General features: G+C 42.8%; 1 protein-coding gene across 5 annotated transcripts in view; it reads right to left on the bottom strand.

Moving 5' to 3' along the window:
- Positions 1-24032, bottom strand: part of LOC147020032 (plexin-B3-like) — a 147726-nt gene that overhangs the window by 102502 nt on the left and 21192 nt on the right. For 4 of the 5 annotated variants that reach the window (XM_085894979.1, XM_085894982.1, XM_085894977.1 and 1 more), the window contains exon 2: positions 2962-4100. In XM_085894979.1, coding sequence (XP_085751105.1) covers positions 2962-4056 — 1095 coding nt within the window. In that variant the 5' untranslated portion in view covers positions 4057-4100. Of the gene's footprint in view, positions 1-2961; positions 4101-15675; positions 16192-24032 lie in introns of those variants that run through there. The other variant, XM_085894981.1, reaches the window with a different exon arrangement.

Here is a 24032-nt window from a genome sequence, read left to right as displayed (position 1 = left end):
AAACTTCCTAAATCCAGGATCATCGCTCACCTCCACTTATTTGTTCCTCTTTTTTTCCCCCCTTGTGGAATCGACTTCCACATCTTCTCCAATTTCATTCTTCCCTCCTGTTCTTCAAGACAGCTATTCTCCACCATCTCAGATCCTCCCAAATACAAAACCATAATTTTTATACCCTCGTTAACCACACCCAAATCCGTCCTTCCAACTTTACAGTTTTCTCTCCTTGGAGTTTCCTTCTGTATCCATATCGTCCAACCCATGCATCCTTTACGTCCAACTTGTGCACCTCATGTATGCGTGTTTTACGTCCAGTTTTTGTCTGTTGTGTCCATATCCGTTCAGTGTACTCGCTCTTCCACGAGCCTCGATTATGCATACAAAAAAACATTACATTAATGTTCAAGGTCCTGCTTATCCTTCGCATGACAGATGGATACCCACTTCATCTGGCAGGGGTCAGTGGTTAAACCACCTGCACTATTCATTTCTCCATCGATCGAATCTCAGATCATCAATTTGGTTTCAGGCCACGTGACTCTACCTTGGACATGCTGCTTCTACTCTCTCAATGGATGGAGGCCCTCAATGTCAGACAAGAGATCAGGGCTGTCTCTATAGACATATCTCAACATTTTGATACAGTCCTGCACCTGTCCTGCTCTCCAAGCTCTCCACCTATTCCGAATTTTCATCAATGATATCCCTCATCCTTCAGATAGACAGGCAGCAGCAAGCCATTTCCTCTCTTCAGACCTTGACAAAATCACAATCTGATCAAACACTTGGAATATGTCTTTCAATCCTGACAAATCTCATCTATCTCTATGTCTCTATGTCTCTCTCTATCTCTCTCTATCTCTCTCTATTTCTCTCTATCTCTCTATCTCTTTCTCTCTCTCTCCTAAAGGACTGTCTGGCAAACCCTCATATTTACTTTCCAATCCTCTTGAAGTTCATTCATTCAAACTCTTGGGTCTCACTATCAGCCATGATCTTTCTTGGGCAAACCATAATTCAAAGTTGGCCTCCAAAGCCAGCTGCCAACTGAGAATCCTTCGTCATGCAAAGTCCTTCCTTGACACATCTGAAGTCTCATTCACCAACAACGCCTTCATCCATAGCTTGATGGAATAGTGTTCTCCCCTCTGGCTGGCACCACTGCCTCACACCTTGCTCAGCTTGATGCTGTGGAAAACAACACCTTAAAGATCATTGGAATCTCCCACGATGAAGCTGATTCCAGTTGCCTATCGTTTTGCCATTGCTGCCAGCTCTGTATTATCTCTGTCTTCTACCACCTCCTTTCTGGTCTTGCACCCTCTGCTCTTTCTGTGATATGTCCCTCCAAACGTTTTTGCAGGACACACATGGTCCACCAGCAATGCCCTCCCAGTGAAACGGCCCAAATCCAGGATCACTGCTCACCTCCTCATTTGTTCACCCCCCCCCCCACGTGGAACCAACATCCACATTCTCTTCAATATCATTCCTTCCTTCATATCTTGAAGACAGCTATTCACTACCATCTCAGATCATTCCCCATCCAAAGTGATGATCTTTTCTACCTCCATTATTCCTCCCCAATCTCACCTCTTTCTAAAGTTCCAGTCTTTCCTTCCTGATAGTTTGCTTCTGTATCTATCTTGTCCACCCCCTGCATCCTCCTCTTCCCCCAATTTTTACCCGCATCCATTGTTTGTTCAGCTCTATCTGTTTTGTTCCTCAGTCCTGCTGTTGGTGTTTCCCCCTTCTCTTTCTGTTGTTCCTTTTGTTCTGTTGTGTCCTGATGCATTCTTTGTTCCAGCTCTTCCACGAGCCTCGACTTTGTATACAAAAATAAATCAGCACCATGGACCACAACTAAATGGTTAGTGTGGAATTAATCAAAGGTTAAAACAAGATTCTTGTGGAATTGTTTCATACAATTTTCTCAGCAATAGAAACTAAGAAAGAAACCAAATAAGGCATTTATTTTGTCATCAGTGACTGAGCTCTTGTTACCTCTTAAAAATTACACAGTGGTCAGCTCCATTCATTCATCCTCTCTTCTCTTGTGGATGAAACTGTTTCCTGATTCTGCTTTTCGAGCTTTTCCCTGTGCGACAGGATTTCTTTCCTATACAACAGCACTTCCTTCAAAAACCAGGACATTTCACAGCTTGGGAAAACCAGAATGTCCTGGGCCAACCACATAGCAAAGCTGTCCTTCTAAATCCAGCCACAAACTGGCCATCCTCTCAATCCAAGACTTTCCCTGCTTGGAAAATCAGAGCTACTCACAGTCTACAAGGCATTGGTTCATACCTCAATGGACTACTGCTCTATGCTATGGACTGGCTCCCCAGCATCACATTTGTCTGCAGGATTCTGTGGAACGTAAAGCTCTCAACATTATTTGCATCTCCCATGATGAGGCCAAGCAGAGGGCCTGTTGCTCTCACATCACAGAGATCAGTGGCCTCTGCGGGTTTTTTTGAACCACCTGTAGAGATAGCTCCCTCTGCTCTCTTGGCCCTCTGACACTGCCCAGCAACTGCATGAAGTATGCATTCTTCCAGTAACCCCCTCATCATTAAACTTCCAAAATGTAGGCTGACTGTAAACCTCATCTCTTTTGTTCCTCGCTTCTCCATTCTGTATAATCGCCTGCCTTTGGCTGTTCTATCCAACACTTCCCAACAGGGATTCAAGCAGGCAATGCACCACCATCTCATGTCACCCCGACCTCACCAACAATTTTTTTACACCCTCAATGACTCTGCCTAGCCAAACCATCTTTACTTGCAAGTTGCTGCATTCTGTATGTCATCTGGTCGATACTTTTGATGTAACGGGCAGATGATATAAAGAATCCGGATGACAACATTTTAGCAATAATCGTTCTGTCTGATCACATCACAAAGAAGTGCTGAATGCTTTGGTTCTCCATTTGATTATAAGCTGCTGTATATGACTTACCCGACTTTGCAACTTGCAATGAACAGAGTGAACGTACTCCGTCCTGGCCTTGTTGACATCACCATGGTAGCACGCCTTACGTATCTCTTCCACAGTGTTGTCTATCTGGCTCAATGTGAAGACGCAGAGCGCAGAGGTCTCACTAGTCAGCGATGACCCAAACTCGATATATAATGCAGATTCTCCACTCGCTTTTGGTTGCCTTCCAGGCAGTTGTGCAGCGAGCTCAGCACCGAGAGGTCCAAAGAAGCCTGCACGTGCTACGGAAAATGTCTCTGTGCCTTGTTTGCAAGCAAGTGGCACCTCGAGGTGTGATAAAAATGGATTCTCAAGCATGCATAAACGAGCCACATATGTGCGGTACCGCTCACCGGCACCGGGTGCTTCTTGCCGGGTGAAGAGGAAGTATCCTTTATCATTCATGAGAAAAGCAAGTAGGAAATGGTGCTTGTAGTTTCCTGGATCGCCAGGGAAAGAACTCTCATCAAGGATGGTGAAAGCCTTCTGGCGAGACAGATTAGCATCTGTTAAGAAAAGTCGTACTGAGAAAGGCATCACATTGTGTCGGCCCGGGCTGGTACCCACAAAAAGATGGTGTTGGTGGATTCCTCCACCCACAAATGCTACTGCAGGCTCCTTGGGATCTGTTGAAATAACAACCTGGCTAAAAGTATGAGTTTTTTCAAAATAGAGTAAATGCCCAACATCTGAGATGTTTCTGATTTCACAGATGCCAAAATGGAGGCTTCCACATGAGATGAGACATTGTGTGGGGGCATCGACGAGCAAAAGAGTGTTTCGATTGTTCGTGAGTGTAAGGTCTTTACAATCAGTTGACTCTTCGAAGTTTGATAGGCAAATCTCAGAGTCCAGCCGTGGGCCTGTTTTTGCCATGCCTTTGAGTTCAAGTGATGAAGACAGCTGGTATATAGCATTAGCTGCACCCACAAAAACATCTCCTGATGTGGAGGCCACAGCAAGATTGTAGAAAGACGTATTTTCAAAGATGCGGATGGTCGATCGTGGCCAGGCCTGCATTGGGAAAGATAGATTTGGAAGCAACAGTAGCCAAAATATATGTGAACGAAGAAACATAGTCAGTGGCAGGCTGATGGGATGTTTGAAGAGGAGCACAAAACCTGGGGACAGAAATGAAAACATGCGCTGTTAGGAATACCAAATCAACGGATTAATACAAGTAATTGTGATGATAACATGTTGCTGATGCTACGACTGTTTTGGTTGATGAAAAAAAAAACAACTGTCTAGCAAATTTGAATAAAAGTATGGCATTTTGGGGGAAGGTTTCATCAAAAAAATGTTCTTCGCCAGAAATCACTTTCTCCTAGGAGACTTTTTGCAATTCTTTGCACAACTTGTGTAAAAGTGGAAACTAAAGAAGGCAATAAAAATATGGATTTGTAAAACAAAGAAATGCAACGGTTCAAGGAGAAACTTTTTGCAGCCATTTGTCACCACAATCGAACCAAAGGATTAAGTTATGCCAGCAGCCAATGTATGAGAAACTTTCACAGTCAAAGCAGCATCATGAAAATTAACAGAATCCAACAATAAGAACAATAGAAATAACGAGAAAGCATCGCAAAATGCAAAGCCCATCTGCATCTGCTTCGTACTCAGATTAAACTTGATGAACACAGCAGCAAAAAAAAAAACATGAAATAAAATAAAATAAAAATGGTAAAACTTATTAAACAACAACCACAGGAGGTAAGGGGGCTGGACAGCTGGTTCGTGAAGGACTTGGGCAAAAAAAAAAAAAAAAAACTTACTGCGGCGGACCCCCAACAGAAGTCAAGTGGGTAATATTTATACAGTCACAATATGGTGAATCTGCAAATACCGAATCCACGAATGTCACTGGTAGAAACCCTCACATTATTTCCCTCATTCTGCTTGAAACTCCATCTCTCTGTATTTTCATTTCAAACAGCATCATTCCAATCACAAACTGGCATCCGTCGAAGACAAAGTCTTCGATATCCCCCGCCATAGTAAATGAGGACAAGTAGCAAAAGGCACCAGTTCAATTTATTCTTGATGTGTGTACAACATTTCATAAAGAAATAGTTCATAGTTTTGCAACTATGCTCTGGAAACTAAGGTTAACCTCAATTATTTCTTAATACCCAACTTGTTTCCATGGAAAGTGACTTGAAAAATTTTTTGGGGGAAATCTCGAAATATCAAAAGGCACCAGTTCACCACTTGCTTGATATGTGTACCAAATTTCGTAAATATATCTTGAGGGGATTTGTAGTTAAGCTGCGGAAACGAAATGTGACTGACGGACGGACGCGCTTATGGACGGACGGAACCCATTTCTATATCCCCCGCCAACTTCGTTGGTTGGTGGGAGATAATTAATACGACATCATTAATATAACAAAATACTAGATTACAAACACTCCACAGAAGGTTTGGCGGAGCTAACCCCAAAACTGAGGGAGTAGTTCGGGATGGACAGTCAGACATACAGACACTCCTGCTGTATAATATCGATGTTTTCCATGTTCTCATAAGAAAGGTTTGTTGAAAATTTCATGACAAAAGCTCAAATGGTAAACTACAAAGGTAAACTACAAATGGTAAACTAATAAGGTAACATGGGAGCGACTAAAAAAACCCGGCCGACTCGCTCTGCGTCGTGGCGGATGGGCTAAGAAGGGCTACTTGTACTAACTATGACATTGTCCTTTTGACAATTTGAGCCAATTATTAAATAGTGTTCTCCATATTCTCATAATAAAGGTTTGTTGAAAATTTGATGACAAAGGCTCAAATGGTAAGTTATGGCCTGGACACACACACACACACACACACACACACACACACACACACACACACACACACACACACACACACACACACACACACACACACACACACACACACACACACACACACACACACACACACACACACACACACACACACACACACACACAACCCTCCAATATCTTGGCATCTACCAATCGCGGGCAATGCATTGTGTTCCGATTTCGTTATCAGGTCAGGTATGGGATGATGCGCCGGAGCAGCACGTTGCTGCGTTCACTCCAGGGGTCTCCGTCCGGCCATCCCCCAGGCAGATGCCTGGCCCATCCCCATCTCCTTGAGATGCTGATCAAGCTGCTGCAACAACGAGACATGTGGTCGGCCCATTGGCCTCCTTCCCTCACGAGGCTCCCTCGCTGAGAGAATCTTGTGAACAGGATCAGCATTAGGAAAACAAGCCACACGTCCATACAGCCGCAACTGACGCTCATGGACTATCCAGGTAACATATCTCATTTGAGTCTCTCTCTCAGCAACCGCTCGTTGGACACAAAGTCTGACCAGTGATAGGCAAGGATACTCCGAAATAACATGGTACCAAGGGAATTAGGTCGCCATCTCAGATCCCTGGTCAGAGTCCAAGTCTCACATCTGTAGAACAAGACTGGAAGCAACAAGGACCTGAAGACTCCAACTTTCGTCCTCCCACACAGATACTGGCAGCACCACGCACCATGATCCATTGAATTCATGACTCCCAAAGCCCGACCCAGACGTCTGTTGACTTCTGGCTCACAGTCAGCAGAGACATGAATATCACTGCCAAGGTAAGTGAATCTCTCTGTGACTTCAACATCCTCACCACAAACAGGAACAGATAAGATAGCAGCATCCAATATGTCATTGAAAGCCTGGATCTTAGTTTTGACCCAAGACACCAGTAATCCCAGCAGCTCCGACTCCTCATTTAGCACCTCAAGGACCCCCAAAAGGATATCCAGAGTCTCCGCAAAGATGAATGCATCATCTGCAAAATCAAGGTCAGAGATCTTGACATTCCCAAACGATGCACCGCAGATTGATCTCGCTGACATCCTCCTCAGAATCCAGTCCATACAAGTGCTGAAAAGTGTGGGGCCAGTACACACCCCTGACGGACTCCAGTCACAACTGGAAATAAGACTGAGATGGTATCACCACATCTCATAGCACTCTCAGTACCAGAGTAGAGTTCAGACATCAGATTGATCAGTTTTGGTGGCACCCCACGAAGACCAAGAATCCTCCAGAGGGCATCCTGATTCATTGAATCAAGTTCTTTACAGAGATCAACATCGGCTGCAAACCGCCCATGCCAAAATTCTCATCTGCATTCGGTGAGGACTCTAAGAGCAAGCACACAGTCAATCGTTGACCTCTTTGATGTAAAGCCTGACTGCTCTGGACTCTGGTGCTCAAGGAGATGGTGGCGAACCCGAACAAGAATTATCCGAGCAAAGACCTTGCTCAGCACTGAGAGCAGCGCCATCCCTCGGTAGTTGTTGGAGGCCTGGCAATCACCCTTGCCTTTCTAGAGAGGGACAACAAGGCCCCTCTTCCAGTCTGTTGGTATGATACCTGTGTTCCAAACAGAGCATCGAACTGCATGCAACTACATGAGTACAGCATTTCCACCAGCCTTGAGAAGTTCAGCATGGATGCCACAGATCCCAGGAGCTTTACCCCATTTTAACCGGTTCACCGTAGTCTGTTTCCACAAACGAAGGTGAATCACAGTTGATTGGAGGGTCAGCAATTGGGATAGTAACATCCCTGACATCCAACTCGACAGCTGGCGGATCAGCCTGGTACAACCGCTCAAAGTAACTGGCCCAGCGGGCCTTCACTTCAGACTCCTCTGTAAAGAGCCCACCACCCACCGCTCTAACTTTAGTACAGCAAGGGATGGGCTTGCAGGAAGGCAATGTATGAATTCTCCTGTAAGCAACACAAGAATCACTTGACCTTAGGTGATGCTCTACCCCCTCACAGATTCCTCGCACATAGGCCTCCTTGTCCACCCTTAGTGCACGTACACTTTTACGCCTCAGCTGCCTGAACAGCAAAGCTCTACCATTCAGCCTGGCCCTGTGACTGGTCAATAGTATCCAGTGTCCCTTGAGACAAAATTCTTCTTCTCCTTTCGTTGAGTTCCAAGCCATTTACTGGCAACATCAAGGACGGTGGTCTTGAAGGCGCTCCACAACTCTTCAGGATTCCCAAAAGCATCCAGACCCCCCAAATCTCCACTCATCCTGTTCGCAAACTACTCAGCTACCCTCTCATCCTTGAGCTTGCCAACATCCAGCCTTGGCTGGGATGGTACCATTCTCCTGGATTTAAGGTGCAACTTCAGAGTTGCTTCAACAAGCAGGTGGTCAGTATTGAGGAACTGAGCACTCCGGTAGATCCTGCAGTTCTGGATCATCCTCCAGCGACCATCAACAAGCACATGGTCAATCTCCTTTGTCACACCACCAGTGTTGGAATATCAAGTCCAGTGATGAGCCTGTGGGCACTGAGACCATGAACCAGCCATCCTCAGTCCATGACTTCTTGCAAAGTCAAGGAACTTAGTGCTATTCTGGTTCACAGTTCCAGACCAATGGGGACCAACACATGTCTCAGAACCATCCCTATCTGTTCAAGTCGATGCAATGAAATCCCCCAAGACTCAAAAAGTATCGCGCCTGGGGCACTGATTAACCACAGACTTGAGCGTGGCATAGAATGTGTCCTCCATGGTGAGATCATTGACAGGGAAATGACACCCAAAGAGTGACGAATCTTTTGTCTCATAATACGCTCATTAACCGGTGTTACCTCAAGTGTCATTGGAGTCAGGTTATTGGACACAGCCACATCAACTCCTTGGGCATGGTGACCATCAGAGCGACCAGACTAATAGTGGACCCACCGTTATCTCGCTGCAATCCGGTTTCCAAACCTCAGAGTGCTGCAATACTGATGTCCAAACGCTTGAGCTCAGATGATAACAGAGACAGGTGATTATCCTCTCTTCAGGATAGCACATTCCAGGCACCCACCCTATGGGACCACCTCAGGTTAACCCAAGGAGATCGCCATCTGGTGGACAACACCTCAGCACCACTCCGACACACACCACCGCAATCTGACCCAGGAAGGTTTCCCCATGGTTTTCCCCATGTCATTATAGACTGGGGTCCCAAAGGCTTTGCCCCAATCCCGTTATCCGGTGAGCTGCCCTGCGGAGCTGCACAGGAGATACTCCCACGGAGTAGGTTTTCAGATTTTTTTATTGTGCTTTTCATATGTTTTGCGGAATGAGGGTTTTACGGTGACCGAAGTGCAAATCCTGCCACCAACCTCCTAATAAAAAGCAACCCAACTGCAGGAGGACATCCGCAGGCACTGGTGGGCACTAGATATGGATAGTCGTTGGCTCACAAGGAGCTCTTCCACCCTTTGAGGTACTATTTCGTTATCACGGGATTTCATTTCGGCCAATCGTGGTTTTTGAGCTGAGATTAGTTATTGTTTGTGGCCGTGTGTACGATTACGAGCCTTTTGCTGTTTCTTGTGCACCGTTAATTGCGGTAATCACATCTGCTTATGGGAACAAGCCTAAATTTAATAATAACAAATTGTCATCGAACAGCAAATTACACACGTAGATCCTGTGATACTGGATCTACAACATCTAGAAGCCACACAACAGTCAATAACAGAAACCAAACTGCGTCCGTGTGTGCGATTACTTCTCATTACGAGACTGGTTTTTAGCTCACCTGTTCGAAGAACACAGAGCTTCAGCGATACCCCCGGCGTGAGCATCAGCGTGAAAATGTTAAAGTTTTTGGTGCAAGTTATTTAGAAGCTTGCCATTCATTTAATGTGTGTACTAGGATGCTGATATTTGGCATGGATGTTCCTTTGGGGTATATTATTAATGTAGTGAAGTTGAAATTAAAAAAAGAATTTCAAATGTTAAAATTTTTTGACCTGTTTTGAACGCAACCTTTTGTAGCACATCAACGTTAAAGTTTTTGGTGCAAGTTATTTAGAAGCTTGCCATTCATTTAATATGTGTACTAGGATGCTGATATTTGGCATGGAGGTTCATTTGGGATATATTATTGATGTGGTGAAGTTGAAATTAAAAAATAATTTCAAATGTTTTAAATTTTTGACCTGTTTTGTAGCACATCAACGTTAAAGTTTTTGGTGCAAGTTATTTTGAAACTTGCCATTCATTTAATATGTGTACTAGGATGCTGATATTTGGCATGGAGGTTCCTTTGGGGTATACTATTGGTGTAGTGAAGTTGAAATTAACAAATTATTAAAAAAATTTTTAATTTCAACCTAAGATGGTGTCAAAGCCACCCAATGCTCACCTGTTTATACTAGTTTCCTTTCTAATGTTTTTATCTACCACACTATTTTTTTTACTGATTACAATATACAAATACATATATTGCTTTAAAATTATTTGTATCAGACTTCACTGCAATGCTTTATAAAAAATATGATTAGACTAGTCTTTTAAAATCGATAAATGTATAAACAGGCGAGCATTGGGTGGCTTTGACACCAACTCTCTGGTTTTGTTTCTCATGCACCGGTAATTCTAGTAATCAGACCAGCATACGGGAATGAAGCTAAGTTTAATCATGAATCGTCATCGAACTGGAAATTACATACGTAGATCCTGTAACTCTGGATCTACAAGATCCAGTAGACACAAAACCGTTAATAATACCACCCAAACGTAAAACGATGGACGAAATTAATCGCGCCGAGGCTGAGAAAGGTTATGACATTGTGCGAAAAAAAATCGAGTTGTTCGATACGTCGGCAAGAAGTGAAAGTGTGGCATTTGCCTTTGAGTGAACGGGTGCACGAGAGAACCAATTATGGATTTACTCGCACTTTGAGTGGACCACTGATACGGCAAAAATCATTGTGGATTTACCAACGTTTTCACGAGGCACCTGGGGCTGAAGGCTCAAGTTTAACCATGGCTCATGGAACTAACCAATACGAAGGAAGGAGTTATAATGGAGCAGGTTTTTAACGCCAAAGAGACAGGATTCTTTTGGAAAAGGATGCCATCTCGTACCTTCCGTTTTAGCCTTCTTATATGTGGTAATGCAGCAGGTGACTTTGTCGTGCTCCTGATGATTCAACAGCCATGGCAAGTTCCACATCCACATCTCGCTAACCTCCATCATCATCATCATCATCATCATCATCATCCCAAGCTAAGTCTTGTGTTTTATATTTATCTCGCTATTTGGAATAAAAAGTTAAAAGTCGTGTTTTTGTTTAATTCACACCACATTAATTGTATTTCAATGTTAACATGTTATATACAGTGCCTATAGAAAGCCTAGACCCCCTTTCCAAATTTTAATCTTTTGTTGCCTTGTAGCCTGGAATTAAACTGCATTAAATCAGAATTTTTCCACCTTTATTTACACATTGTACCCCACAACTTCCATGTGAAAAACAAATTCAACAAATTTCAGAAAATTAACAAAGAATGCAAAACTAGAATATCTTGATTAGATAAGTGTCCACCCCCCTTTTATAATATCAATTGTAAATTAGCTCTGGTGTAACCAATCACCTTCAAAATCACACACCAAGTGAATTGGCCACCACCTGTGTTACATTGCCATGCTTCTGATTGTTCTTTTTCTTGTTTTATTCTGAAATAATCAGATTTCAGGCCCTCACCAGGATTTGTTTTGTGTGGGGTTTGTGCACTGGTGTGCTCCATAATTAGAACTGCCATGTTATAACTGCTGGCAGTGATGACCGGGTACCAAGACGTACTTCTTTGATGCAACCCCGCTTTGATCGTACACCTGACCCTGAGCCATGATGTTTATTATTATTCAATTGAATTTCGAATGGGATTAAAATAAATTCAATTCAAATAAAATGGAAGACCAAATAGGTACAATCCTGCATTGGAGTAATCAGAAGGAACCTAAACAAGCAAAAAGCAATGATGAAGTCATCAGGAGGAACCTGGATAGGATTCAGGTTTCAGCCGTTACTCCTCCACCCTCAAACCCATCCAGGCACAGCCAAGTGAGCCTGATTCAAAATAAATAAATAAAAAGAACCTAGATCCAGAAAATTAAATAATTCTGACTATCAGACCATGCCTCTGATCAACTTGAAATTTAAAACATGTATTCCCCCATCACTATTGGATCATAATTTTGAAGTTTCACATCGATTGATAAGGCAGTTCCAGAGAAAACATTATTTACTATTTTTCTTCAATCCAACATGGCTGCCACACCACATGACCTATGACATCATAATTATCAATATAACATTCCACATGTGTCGTCCCTCCTGTGGTGAAAATTTTGTCTCAATCCGACAAGTGATTGCAGAGAAAAACAGTAAAGTTATGTGTAGACAGACAGACAGAGAAACAAACAAACAGACCCAAATGCAATACCCTCTCCTCCGGCAAGGGAAATCAACTGTTCCTGTAGGTTTCCTCTGCTGGGTAGTGCATTTCACAGCAAAGAGTCATCCAGGACCATGAAGGTGCTTTCAACAGACCTCAGGGATAAAGTTGTGGAAAGGTACAGATCAAGGGCTGGGTATAAAAAATATTTAGAAGGTCTTGAATATCCCTTGGAGCACAGTCAACATAATCATTAAGAAGTGAAAGTCATATGGTATCACCATGACCCTGCCTAGATCAGGCCGTCCCTCCAAACTGGATAACCAAGCAAAGAGGAGACTGATCAGAGTGGCCACCACTTAGAAGCCAATAGCAACTTTAAAAGAGTTACATGCCCTTATGGCAAAGGCTGGTCACTGTGTGCATGTGACAACAATATCCCAAGCACTCCACAAGTCTGGATGTATGGTAGTGTGGCAAGAAGGAAGCCATAACTCAAAAATGCCCACCTTGAGTCTTGTTTGAGGAATGCAAAAAAACTACTCTGGAGATTAAAAAGCCATGTGGCAAAAGGTTTTGTGGTCTGACGAAACCAAGATGGAACTTTTTGGCCTAAATGCTAAACATTACATTTGGCACAAACCCAACACAGCACATCACCCAAAGAACACCATCCCTACTGTGAAGCATGGTGGTGGCAGCATCATGTTATGGGGATGTTTCTCATCAGCAGGGATTGGGGCACTTGTCAGGATAGAAGGGAAAATGGATGGAGAAAAATACAGAAAAATCTGAGAGGAAAACCTGCTGCCCTCTGCTAGAAAGCTGAAATTGAGACGGAAGTTCACCTTTCAGCACGACAATGACCCGAAGCACACAGCCAAAGCTACACTGGAATGGCTAAGGAACAAAAAGATAATTCAAATCGAAAATCCGTCGCATGACTTGAACATTGCTGTCCATCAACACTCCCCACGCAACTTGACTGAGCTTGAACAGTTTTGTACAGAAGATGGGCAAACATTGCCACATCAAGGTCTGCAATGTTGGTAGAGACCTATCCCAACAGACTCATAGCTGTAATTGCTGTCAAATGTGCTTCCACCAAGCATATAGACTCAGGGGGGGGGGGGGTGGACACTCATCCAACCAAGATATTCTACTTTTGTGTTGTTTCACGAGCGCCAGCCAGAGTGACCACTATATTTGTTATGTCTGTGTGTCTGTCTGCCTGTCCAGAGCATAACTCCGTGGACTTTGATCCGATCTTGATGAAACTTGGTTATGTGTTCGATATCTATGTCTTCCATATCCACGATATCTATGCCCATTGTGGGCGGAGCCACGCCCAAAAAATAGCCATTTTAGGGGGTAGTCGGATTAAAAATCTATCTTCTCCTAGCGAATTGACTGAATGGAATGGGTTCTTCGGTATTTGAATGGCAAAATGAATTATCTAAAACTTTCCGTTGTCCGATTTTTCATTTTTGTCACAAGGTCAAAAACTTAGAAAATTGCGAATTTTGAAATAAAAATCATACGACCGCCCCAACTTTGAGAGCGAGGATGACAATTTTTTATGCATAATCTTGAGGTCATTCCCCACCTAAAGTCTTGAAACCATTTTGCTCTATCTCGAACACCTTGCCCGTGGCGCCCCCTTCAAGTTTGTTTTTACGCTGATTTCATCAAAGTATGGATAATCCTAGGAGTGCGAAATGCCATATAGCCTATATGACGTTATATCGTTGCCAGAATGTTCCAGAGGAAGTTTTACACCAAAGGTCATAATTCTTGACCTTTGACCTTTAAAGGCCACAAAGTTCAAATTTTCAAAGTTGTGGGAATCGAACCGGGTTTTCGACCTTCTTCGACGAACTAACTCCAATAAGCTATAGCACGTATCCTGTTTCCTTATTTTAATGTCCACAACATTGTTTTGTGACCTTTAAAGGTTATGCAAAGGTCAAAATTTGAAAGTTGTTGAACGAAACCGGGTTTTCGACATTTTGCGGTTAATAACCCGTCAATCGTACCATATCATGTTGATCATTTTTATAACTTGGTCAAAAATTATCACATTGTCTCATCCTTGACTTCTGAAACAATCTACACCGTCAAATACCGCTCGTGAACCATCGTCGTCTTCAGACTTGTTTTTAATTAATTTTCAGAAATATGTAAAAATTTATTTTTCACTTGGTTGATGTGGGTTACGATGTGGAAAAAGTGTGATTTAATGCATTACCTTCATAAAAAGAGGTATCTTGGTTGGACAAGTGTCCATAAAAAAAGAGTGGTAAAAACATAACTTTCTTCCACCTTCGGTGGCGGAGGTAACTAGAATGGCACTCAGTTGAGTGCATACCTCCACCAGGCTGAACAGTTTATGTTTTGTATCCCACTGATAGGCCAGATCTGCATCTCGACTTTAACCAAAATATAATGAGCTTGTTCTTCTCACCTACCCAACTCATCCACCAACTTTCGTCATAACCCATCCAAAACTTTTGAGATATGGTGCTATATATCGTTTTTAGCCCCATCTCTCATTTATGAGGAATTACTATAAAAAATTTAAAATAGTCTCGTATCCGGATCCGGTCTTCACCAAAATCTAATCAATTTGTCCTTGTCACATGCTCAACTTGTCCACCACATTTTGTCCAAATCTATCCCTAACTTTTTGAAATATCCTGCTCAGAGAAAGACAGAGAAACACAGATGGACAAACATGGGTGAAAACAGAACCTCCATCTACCGGCATTTTGCATTTACATATTTTTTTAGTTTTTGCATGGTAAGATTTTAAAAAGGCAACGCAAAGGAGACAAAGGTATCTTGCAATCTCATACAGTAAGCACATGAAGACAATTATGTAAAAATAAAAATAAAAATACATCTACATAACTAAGTACAAAATCATATATCATAATGGCGTGTTTAGTGGTGGTGACTAGCCACAGCGCTCACTCACACGACCACACCCAAGGCAGTGGAAACCACACATCAATTCATGGAGCTGGTTACCGCCTGGATTCTGGGCGGTTGGAGCAAACAGTTGAACTAAATACTAAAGAAATAGGACTCGTGCCACAATGTTGATGATAGAAAACAAACTGTTTATTTACAATCTAAACAATTGACCCAAATTATCTGAAACCTATCCTTAACGATGTATGTATATAAAAGCAAGTTCCCAAATGACACAAGCTTACAATCAATGAACTGTGAAACCAGTACAGCAGTCATGGTATGCAGACACTTTGAAATGATGTATTAAGCCTGATGATCCACCTGCTGGTGTAGTGAGCAGGAGAGGCAAACGACTAATTTACAGCGAAGGCAATTGTGAATCAGATGAAGAAGCAGTACCCAAAAGATGATATGATAAAATTGTTACAGCACAATTGTGCCTAGAAACAGTGGTTTGTTTAGAATCGCCATGCCAACCATACCGATTTGGACGATGTGAGCCTCAGCGCATGTGTGGGATCTCCAGCATGATGAAAGGCCTTACAGAAGCTCACAAAATGTGCAGTGCACACCAACAATCATGATACGCCAGATAACTGAGTCGGTCTCTCCTGATGCCGGAGCTCAGATAAACTCACAACAGCTTTAAAGAGTTTTGTGGTTTGGAAGGGAGAACCTCCCTGAGCAGAACATCAATGCAAACCCAGCGAAGTGATTTCACCATTGTCACTCCCCTGATGTGCTCATTTACATCACCATATTTGCCCCCATGCATCCATCTTTTCTCTCTTGCCCAGCCTCCTCCAGCTCTTGACACCAATCATTGTTCTCACACTTTTGGTCTAGCATTACAGGTAAGCCGCTCATCCCTCAAGGACCAATGACAAGGCTTTCCATAGCTTCCAAGATCTCGACCTGCTTGAGCTGGCTTTTCCTTGCCTGCACAAATCTTTGCTCAAAGATGACTGCTCCTGACCTTCATGGTGAGTTGCATTGCATGTTGTCTCTACCTTATATTAGTTTCACAACAATAATCAATCTCATTCATATTTCACTACTCTTTACTTGACTAGCATTACAAATATTAACTAGAAGGGCATTCGGTAGAGCGCATACCTCCGCCGCGTAATGCCCGATCCGCGAGAACATAGCGGGCCCAATACATTTTTGAAATATGCCATGCAGTACTATATCGTTGTTGGCTCTATCTCTCAATGGCGAGGAATCACTTTAAAAATAAAATAATTTTCGCATCCAGATCCGGAGTCGGATCTTCACCAAGCTCGAATCAGTTTGTCCTTGCGACACACCCAACGTGTCCACCAAGTTTCGTCCGAATCCGTCCACACCTTTTTGAGATACCGTGCTCTATCATTTTTTTAGCCCTATCTCTCAATGGTGAAGAATCGGTGAAGAAAATTCTGGGAGTCGGATCCGGATCTTCACCAAAATATAATCAGTTTGCCCTTGTCACACACCCAACTTGTCCACAAAATTTCATCCAGATCCGACAACAATTTTTTGAGATATCCTGCACACAAACAAACAGACAAACAAACAGAAAGGGGTGAAAACATAATCTCCATCACCTTCGGTGGCGGAGGTAAACATATCCATGACAAAAACAATAATAATCATGAATCTTCTAAGTTCGAAGTCCCATAACAACAATAATTACATCATCAATCATTCCAATCAATCAAAGCAGAACATCAAACAAAGTTACAGAAATCTGACATTTGTAATATCATTTTCACAATCATGTAATCCTTCTAACTCATCACCAAAATTCCTGTGCCTACCATTTTTTTTTCTCTCAATGTCAGTACAAAAAGTTCTTCTTTCCACAATAAGTTCTCCACAACAACAAATAAATGAAAGGCATGGTGAATCATTTTGGCTGCATCAACGGGTTTCCAATTTTTTTTAAATTTTTTTTTAATTTTTGCTTTGACTTGATATATCTGGAGAAGTTTTTCTCAACTTTCCTCTTTTTGCGAATTCAGTTTATAAACTTTCAAAATAATTTGTATCACTTCTCCTTCTCTGGGAGTTCATGACTGAGATGAATCAAAGTGCTGACGGGCCACGCTGGGTTGTTCCGGGAGTTTCAAAACTTCCCTGATGCGACAGCATTGTGTAGTATATCACCGAAAAGTAACAACCTGCAATATCTGTCAAGTTCTGGAACACACATTCATTTTATCGTCTGTAAAGGAGCCGCGTAGTTTGTTTTTGTGTTTCCAAAGCATCCGACGGTGATCACAAAATTTGGAGATTTTGATTCCAATAAGATACATATTTTTCTGACACATCATCACAAATAAAATAAAACAAGAACCGATCGCTCTGAAGTTTCCATGAAAGTTGTGATTGACGGTGAAACCAATTCCTCCGGTGTCAACAATTCATCCTCAACAAAGCAAGTGAAAACGAAGGTACGGATAGAAAACTTAGAAGATAAGATTGAAGAGTTGTAAGTGATTTAATTTTCACCTTCAACCCATTACCCTTCTGGGTAGCATCTAATCCGACTGGCATTTCAGGCATGCCATACCCTCACCCCTCACTTTCAATGTGGATGATGCTCGAACCTTGAACAATGCACAACCATCTTATAAATGTTAAAAAAATCATGTCCTCAAATCTCCATTCTCATTTTGAGATCGCAACAAGCCATCATATTACAAAATACCATGGCCTTGTGCTACTGCAGACTGTTCTGGGATCAACAACCTCACATGAGCTTTAAAGCAAACACTGGCAATTATTGTTCCATGGCACTTGGATTTCCTGCTGAGGTGCAGTTGCCTCCCAACTTAACTTCCTGAGGAGGGCTGTGATGTCTACAAACAGCATCGTCTTTAAACTCATTCTTTGCTTTGTATTTTCTCCATTAAAGAAAATATCACAGCCTTGGCTTGGCTCCCAGATCCCCTCTCCCCCTTCCTGATTCCCAGACCCTTTCACCCCACCCCCACCCCTTACACTTACATAGCTCTCAGATGGTATCCCTTAATGCCCCCCCTGCCCCCAGACCCTGGCATCGCTCTCCCTCAATCCGCTTCATCCTGAATCCCAGATCCCACCACTCCCACCCACCCAATCCCCGGCGTTGTTCCCAGATGCCTCAGAAAGTTATGTATCTCTTGGCATGACTTTCTTGACATTCTACCACAGCTCCTGGGCAAGTAGCTCATGCACCATGATTAAAATATTTTACAAAAAAGATCATCACGATAGCCTAATAATAAGCACACGTTAAGGTAAAGGTTCCCCAAACCCTTACATCGTTTCAATGCCTTGCTCACATTTTTGTAGCTTCCTGACCATACCCCTAATTTCAATGTGCAGCTTCCTGCCTATCATGCTCTGAGGGCCCCAAGAATTCCTGCTGTGAGCGGCATGTGGCCAGTTGTTACACCATATGTTTGCAGCTGCAAGAGATCTGCTCATTGTGCAGACACAGCACAATGAAGCAAAATGCAACGACGAGAGGAAATCGCACTCAAAGGTTGCACTCGGAAGTAAACAGTCTTTTTGTTAACCGAGGTTTCGACGCACGTACAAGTAGTGCATTAGCAGCATATTATCAATCCAACGTGATGTGTGTTATTTGCGGAGAAACAGAAATTTTGGAAATTTTAATCTGGAAATTACAAACTACTTTAATGGGAAGAGTCATTCCCATTTACTTGTGGGATTAGGAAGGGAGAAGGGAACGTTTTGTTTCCCCCCAAAAGATTCATGAACCGGCTGGCCAAGCCAGACGTTCGATTGAAGGTGGTGGGAAATTGGAATTTGGGGACACCCAGCTGAAGGTCCATCCGAGGGACAGCACTCTTTATGATGCTACACCCTCGACCTGCAAAGCATCAAACCTAGAGTTTATTAGTCAGGTCAAGATTCTAACCCCAGACAAGACGGATCGAAGGCAAGTGTACAACCCGAACACCACTCTGTCTTACTGGATTCTAATCTTTAAATTACGGAACACAAATTCACCTCGTTTTGTGTGTATTCCCAATTACCATCGCTGGTCTCGTGCTTTCTCTCTGGTCATCACCAAAATCAACTGATTTTGTACTTCGTCAAACACAGGCATCTGCACCAGATTTCAACCGGCACAAAGAACAAATTTGGGTATTTTCAAAAACATTTCTCATCTGCAAAGTTTGCGTGTTATGGAGTTTTCTTCTTCTTGGCCTATCTGCACAAGGAAGAGCAACACTGAAACCACAAGCTTGAGAAAAAAACCCCTTAAACTGAGCAAGAGCAGACTTCAAATCAAACAAAGTTCAGTTCGATGGAGGGTTTTCAATGAGTCAGTGCTTTTTGTGGCGTACGGGATGAATAAACCGAGATATTGAATCGAAGGGGTGTGAGTGAAGCATGGGCATGATGGGCCAAATGGCCTCATCCTTTCTTGCGTTTCCTTGTAAAGTGCATAAGTGGGGATGAAACGATCAGGCACGGGGAGTCCTCCTTTTTAGATTCCACATCTCCCCGCAAAGCAACAGGCAGCCAATTGGAAAACAATCAACATGCAAGATTCAGATAGAGGAAAAGAATGATGTCAAAGGTATTGAAAGCCTTAAGATAGTCTACGCAAGTGCTGAGAAAAATAACTATTAAAGGGCTGTAAGGAATGTGGGACTAAGGAAGATAATTATGGGTTTCAGGAGGAGGTGGGGGGGGGGAGGCTCTCTTTTACAGATAGCAGAAATGAAAAGTTTAATCATAAGGAAGAAAGCTCGTGGGCAAGGCTGCATGAAAACAGGAAGGCTGCACAAGTCACACTGCTAACAATCCAGTGCTATCTATCGCTTTAGAATAATTTTGGCTTACATTGGCCCAAATCCGCCTGTTGACGATTTGCAGTCCTCGGTTTGGCTGCAGTAATGAGTTGCTTCCTGAACCAATGTCCTCAAAAAGCTCTTAATGCTGCCAATCCTTTCCTCTCCATGGTTAAAGTTCATAATGGATATCTACACGCGTATGTTGTTAATACGATGGTAGTTAAGGGCTCACTGTTGGACTGAAATGTGAAGAAAAATGCTACCTGACTATCTACATTTGTGGGTCTTCCTCCTTATGAAGCAGCAAATGGAAGACTTGTAGGGATCACATTTGCCCTTTGCAGAAATCCATCCACATAATGAATGAACAAGAGTCGCAAGCTGAGGCCCCTGTGTTCCTACACAAAGCCATCCCGTCTTACCACTTCCATAACTGCTTATGTCATCTCTATCTGCGACAAGATGTCTGATAAGGTGAGCTGAAGCTTGAAGCTCATCAAACCCTCTTGGAATCTCTTCTGCCATTATAGATCGAGAATGGTGCTGATGAGGCATTGTGGTCAACAACCCTTCCATCAGTGTCGTTTTCCATGACTAAACATTATATATTGTAGGAAATCCCTACATTGGCCATGGTACGAGCGCAAAAGCCTAGATTATTATGAAAATACCATTTTATCATTATATGTACGGAGAGCAAGCAAGCCGGAAACAGGATGAAGCCTCACACTGGACACCATGGGAATAAAATCCACTATGGTACGAGAAAAGGCAATGTTACAGTGAACAATCAGCACAATGAATTAGTTCCCTCTCTTTTAACTTGAAAATACTATCCCTTCTCCTGCCCCCCCTCCCTTTTTAAAACTTAATTCCATTATAGTCTCCAGTCTCCTCTGTACACTCCCCAGAAAGCTTGTCGTTACCACCATTTCTCTACCACTCCCCTGCTATGTTGGTTTTCCCTCCCCTCGCAGCATGTGGCCTCACAGCAGCCCCCTCTGCCAAACCTTCCAGCCATCCCATCCCATTTTATCTCATACTCCCATAATGAGCAGGCCATTGTTCATCGTATCAAAAGTCAAACACCAACATAATTTCAGGAATCCCAAATCAAATAGGGAAGTTCGAAGAATCTCACAAAGTACACACCCAGGGGATAGATGTTCCATAAAAAAGTGGGATAAAGGATCAAGGGGAATGATAACGGATGTAACAGGCCAGTTGGTTGGTCAAATCAGAAGCGATTGGAAAGTTTAAAAGGCTACAGTCTTCCTTTATCCCATGATTGTAATCATCATGTTAATGGAGCAGTGTGTAGAGTTACCAGTAGGTCCTCCATCAGGACATTTAGAGATCTGGTTAAAGAAAGAGTTATTTTATCTTCAGTTTCTGGATCCTTCCTTGGGGAAATTCCACTCTTTTATTTTTTTTATTTTTTTCATTTTGCGAGTAAGAGCACTGCGAACAGAGTGGGGGAGAATCAATGCATCCACGTGTGCCGTGGAGATAGTCAGCAAAGCATGGAAATACTGGCATCATCATTTAACCCGTCATTCAGCTGGACGCACGATATTAAACCACACCATTTTGGATTCTGTCCAACCGATTCACCAACACAATGAACATCGATACGGAAACTAATAACAGCTGTGCAAGTATGACAACAAACTGAGGAATTTACTCGCAATCTCAGTAACTCTTGATTTCTTTTTTTCCCCCATTACTCACAAATGCAGCTGCATAAATAAACTTGAAACCACAGCAGAAAGAGCTTCCCAGTTGGCAGGACCATTTGTGCAAGGATAAACGACATGATTGTTTGAATGAGCGAACCCATAGGTAGTGAACCGACTTCAAGGGAGGAAGGACGAACACGGTAATCGATTGGGTTTTGGGAATTGTACGTGCCACCTGGGCATGCGAATTGCCCCCGAGTGTCCGGTTTTGCGGTGATGTCCAAATATTTGATCATTTCTCATCTCGTCGTTCCTGTTTCGCATCGCAACTGAAAGTCGACTGCGAAAGCAAACTTGCCTCCCCACTTGTTTTATCCAGTTTGATGGGATGGCAGCTTTGTCCGGCCAGGCAGCTGTACAAAGTCTGGCTCTCATCGTTGTTGTGCCACAAACTCTTCCTGGATGGTTAACCGTTACTTGGAACACTTGTTGGATTTATACACTGTGCACTTATCTTTGCGTAAAAGCGACGAGTTTATCGTAAAGTCCTTATGAGGGCCTCTTCTTGCAATCGTGATATCTTGGACCACAAAAGCGCTGCAGGGACATTTGCAAGCATTAAAGCAAAACCACGAGATAAATAAAACGCAACAATGGCGACAATTAAAACTTGGCCGTCGGTGCAGTCCTACGTGCGCTCTTAAGAGTTTAAACAATCAGTTGGCTCGCCTTGATGCACACAACTTGTTCAACAAATCTCAGCAGGCTTGACGTATATTTTGTCTTTGTAATAACGATTGAGGGCCATTTAAATATGTAACAAAAGAGAACATTTTGACCCTTGCTCCATGTCCATCCATTCGCCCAATACTTGCCCCGAAGTTCTCAAACTTTGCACAGTGAAGCCCGGAGTCGCCGCCGAACTCCATGGTCTCATCAGCAACAAGTTATACAAATCCCAACAGTGTGTCAAATATGATGAGCAGCTTCATATTCATGTTCTATCGCTCATTGATGGATGTTCATCAGTTTTATACCAGTAACCAGCTTCAGTTGCTGAAACTGCACTCACCATAAGTTCATGGCACATGGAACATGGGTTTTTTTTTTACCATACTGTACTAACATGTGTCTAATACAATAGTGCAGGGCAAACCTGCTTTACAAACTCGAATCTAACACCTCATTATACAACAATCCTTCCTCAGTTAAAAAAAGGTGACCAACCACCACATGCTGAATGAGAATTCTCATAAAATCTTGCTTTATTGGTGCAAAGAAATTCCCATTCAAACCTTGTTTTATCACCTACTCTTTGTGAAGAATGCCGTGGGATCTAAATCAGCAGCCAGGCTTCGGATAGGCTGTCGATTACAGATTCTCCAATTATTAAGCCAAGGACAAGTAAAAAGAGAGTGCGTGTTAATTTTCAACCGATGGATGGCACATACATTGATGAATCACGCTGCCTGTGAAACACCGGGATGACAGCTTATAGCTGGGTCGGGATTCGAACCCAGGCTAGACAGGTGAGAGGTGAGTGCACACCTCTAGGTCATCGTGTCAGCACAGTAAGTGGCACTGCCTAACCCAGAAACAAATTCAGAATCGATCCACTCCGGGGCACAAATACGACGGAATAGGAAACAATCAAAACGTGTTCAAAAGGACAGTAGACTTCAAAAATGAAGAATGGTATCATGCAAATAGATTGAAGGAATCAAGGTGAAAAGGTTGCAGACACAACTCAGATTTGTCATTGCCTCCTTCATTGTTGGCCATTTTACACCATTATATATATATATATAAAAAAGAAGCCATTGGTGTATTGCCCACTAACTGCTCATGCCATAAGTTCCCTCCTGTAACTTTTGTGTTGCAGCAAAGTCCCCAGGCAAGGCAAGCCCAAGCAACCTTCAAGACACTCCTCCCACTTGCTTCCTGCTCGTGCTGCATTCTCACACAGGGGCTCACTTAGAGTTCCACTACGTGATGGAATTCCAAGCTCGCACAGGGGGAATTCAAGGCTCACAATGCAATTCCTGCTCTTTCATATTATATATACATATATGTGTGTGTTTGTGTGTGTGTGTGTGTGTGCGTACATGCACCACCCCCACATGTACAGGACTGACGATGCAATTCAGCACATAGTATTTGAACCTTAAAATAATTTACTCCCTATCGTCTGGAAATCTCATGTAAATCATTCAATTTGCTTGAGTTTCATTTCATTGAGTTGGCTCATGCGATTAGACAAAATTATGGGATAACTTGGAAACTTTTGCTGGTTCTCTCTCTTTTCCATTTCTCAGTGCATCTTAAATTTCATTGAAACTTCTGACCCTAGTTCTAAGCAGC

This window comes from Eptatretus burgeri, chromosome 9 (genome assembly GCF_056783735.1).
Source record: "Eptatretus burgeri isolate ZD-2024b chromosome 9, Ebu_testis_v1, whole genome shotgun sequence".
Lineage (NCBI taxonomy): Eukaryota > Metazoa > Chordata > Myxini > Myxiniformes > Myxinidae > Eptatretus > Eptatretus burgeri.
This window is presented reverse-complemented; position numbering and strand designations above follow the sequence as displayed.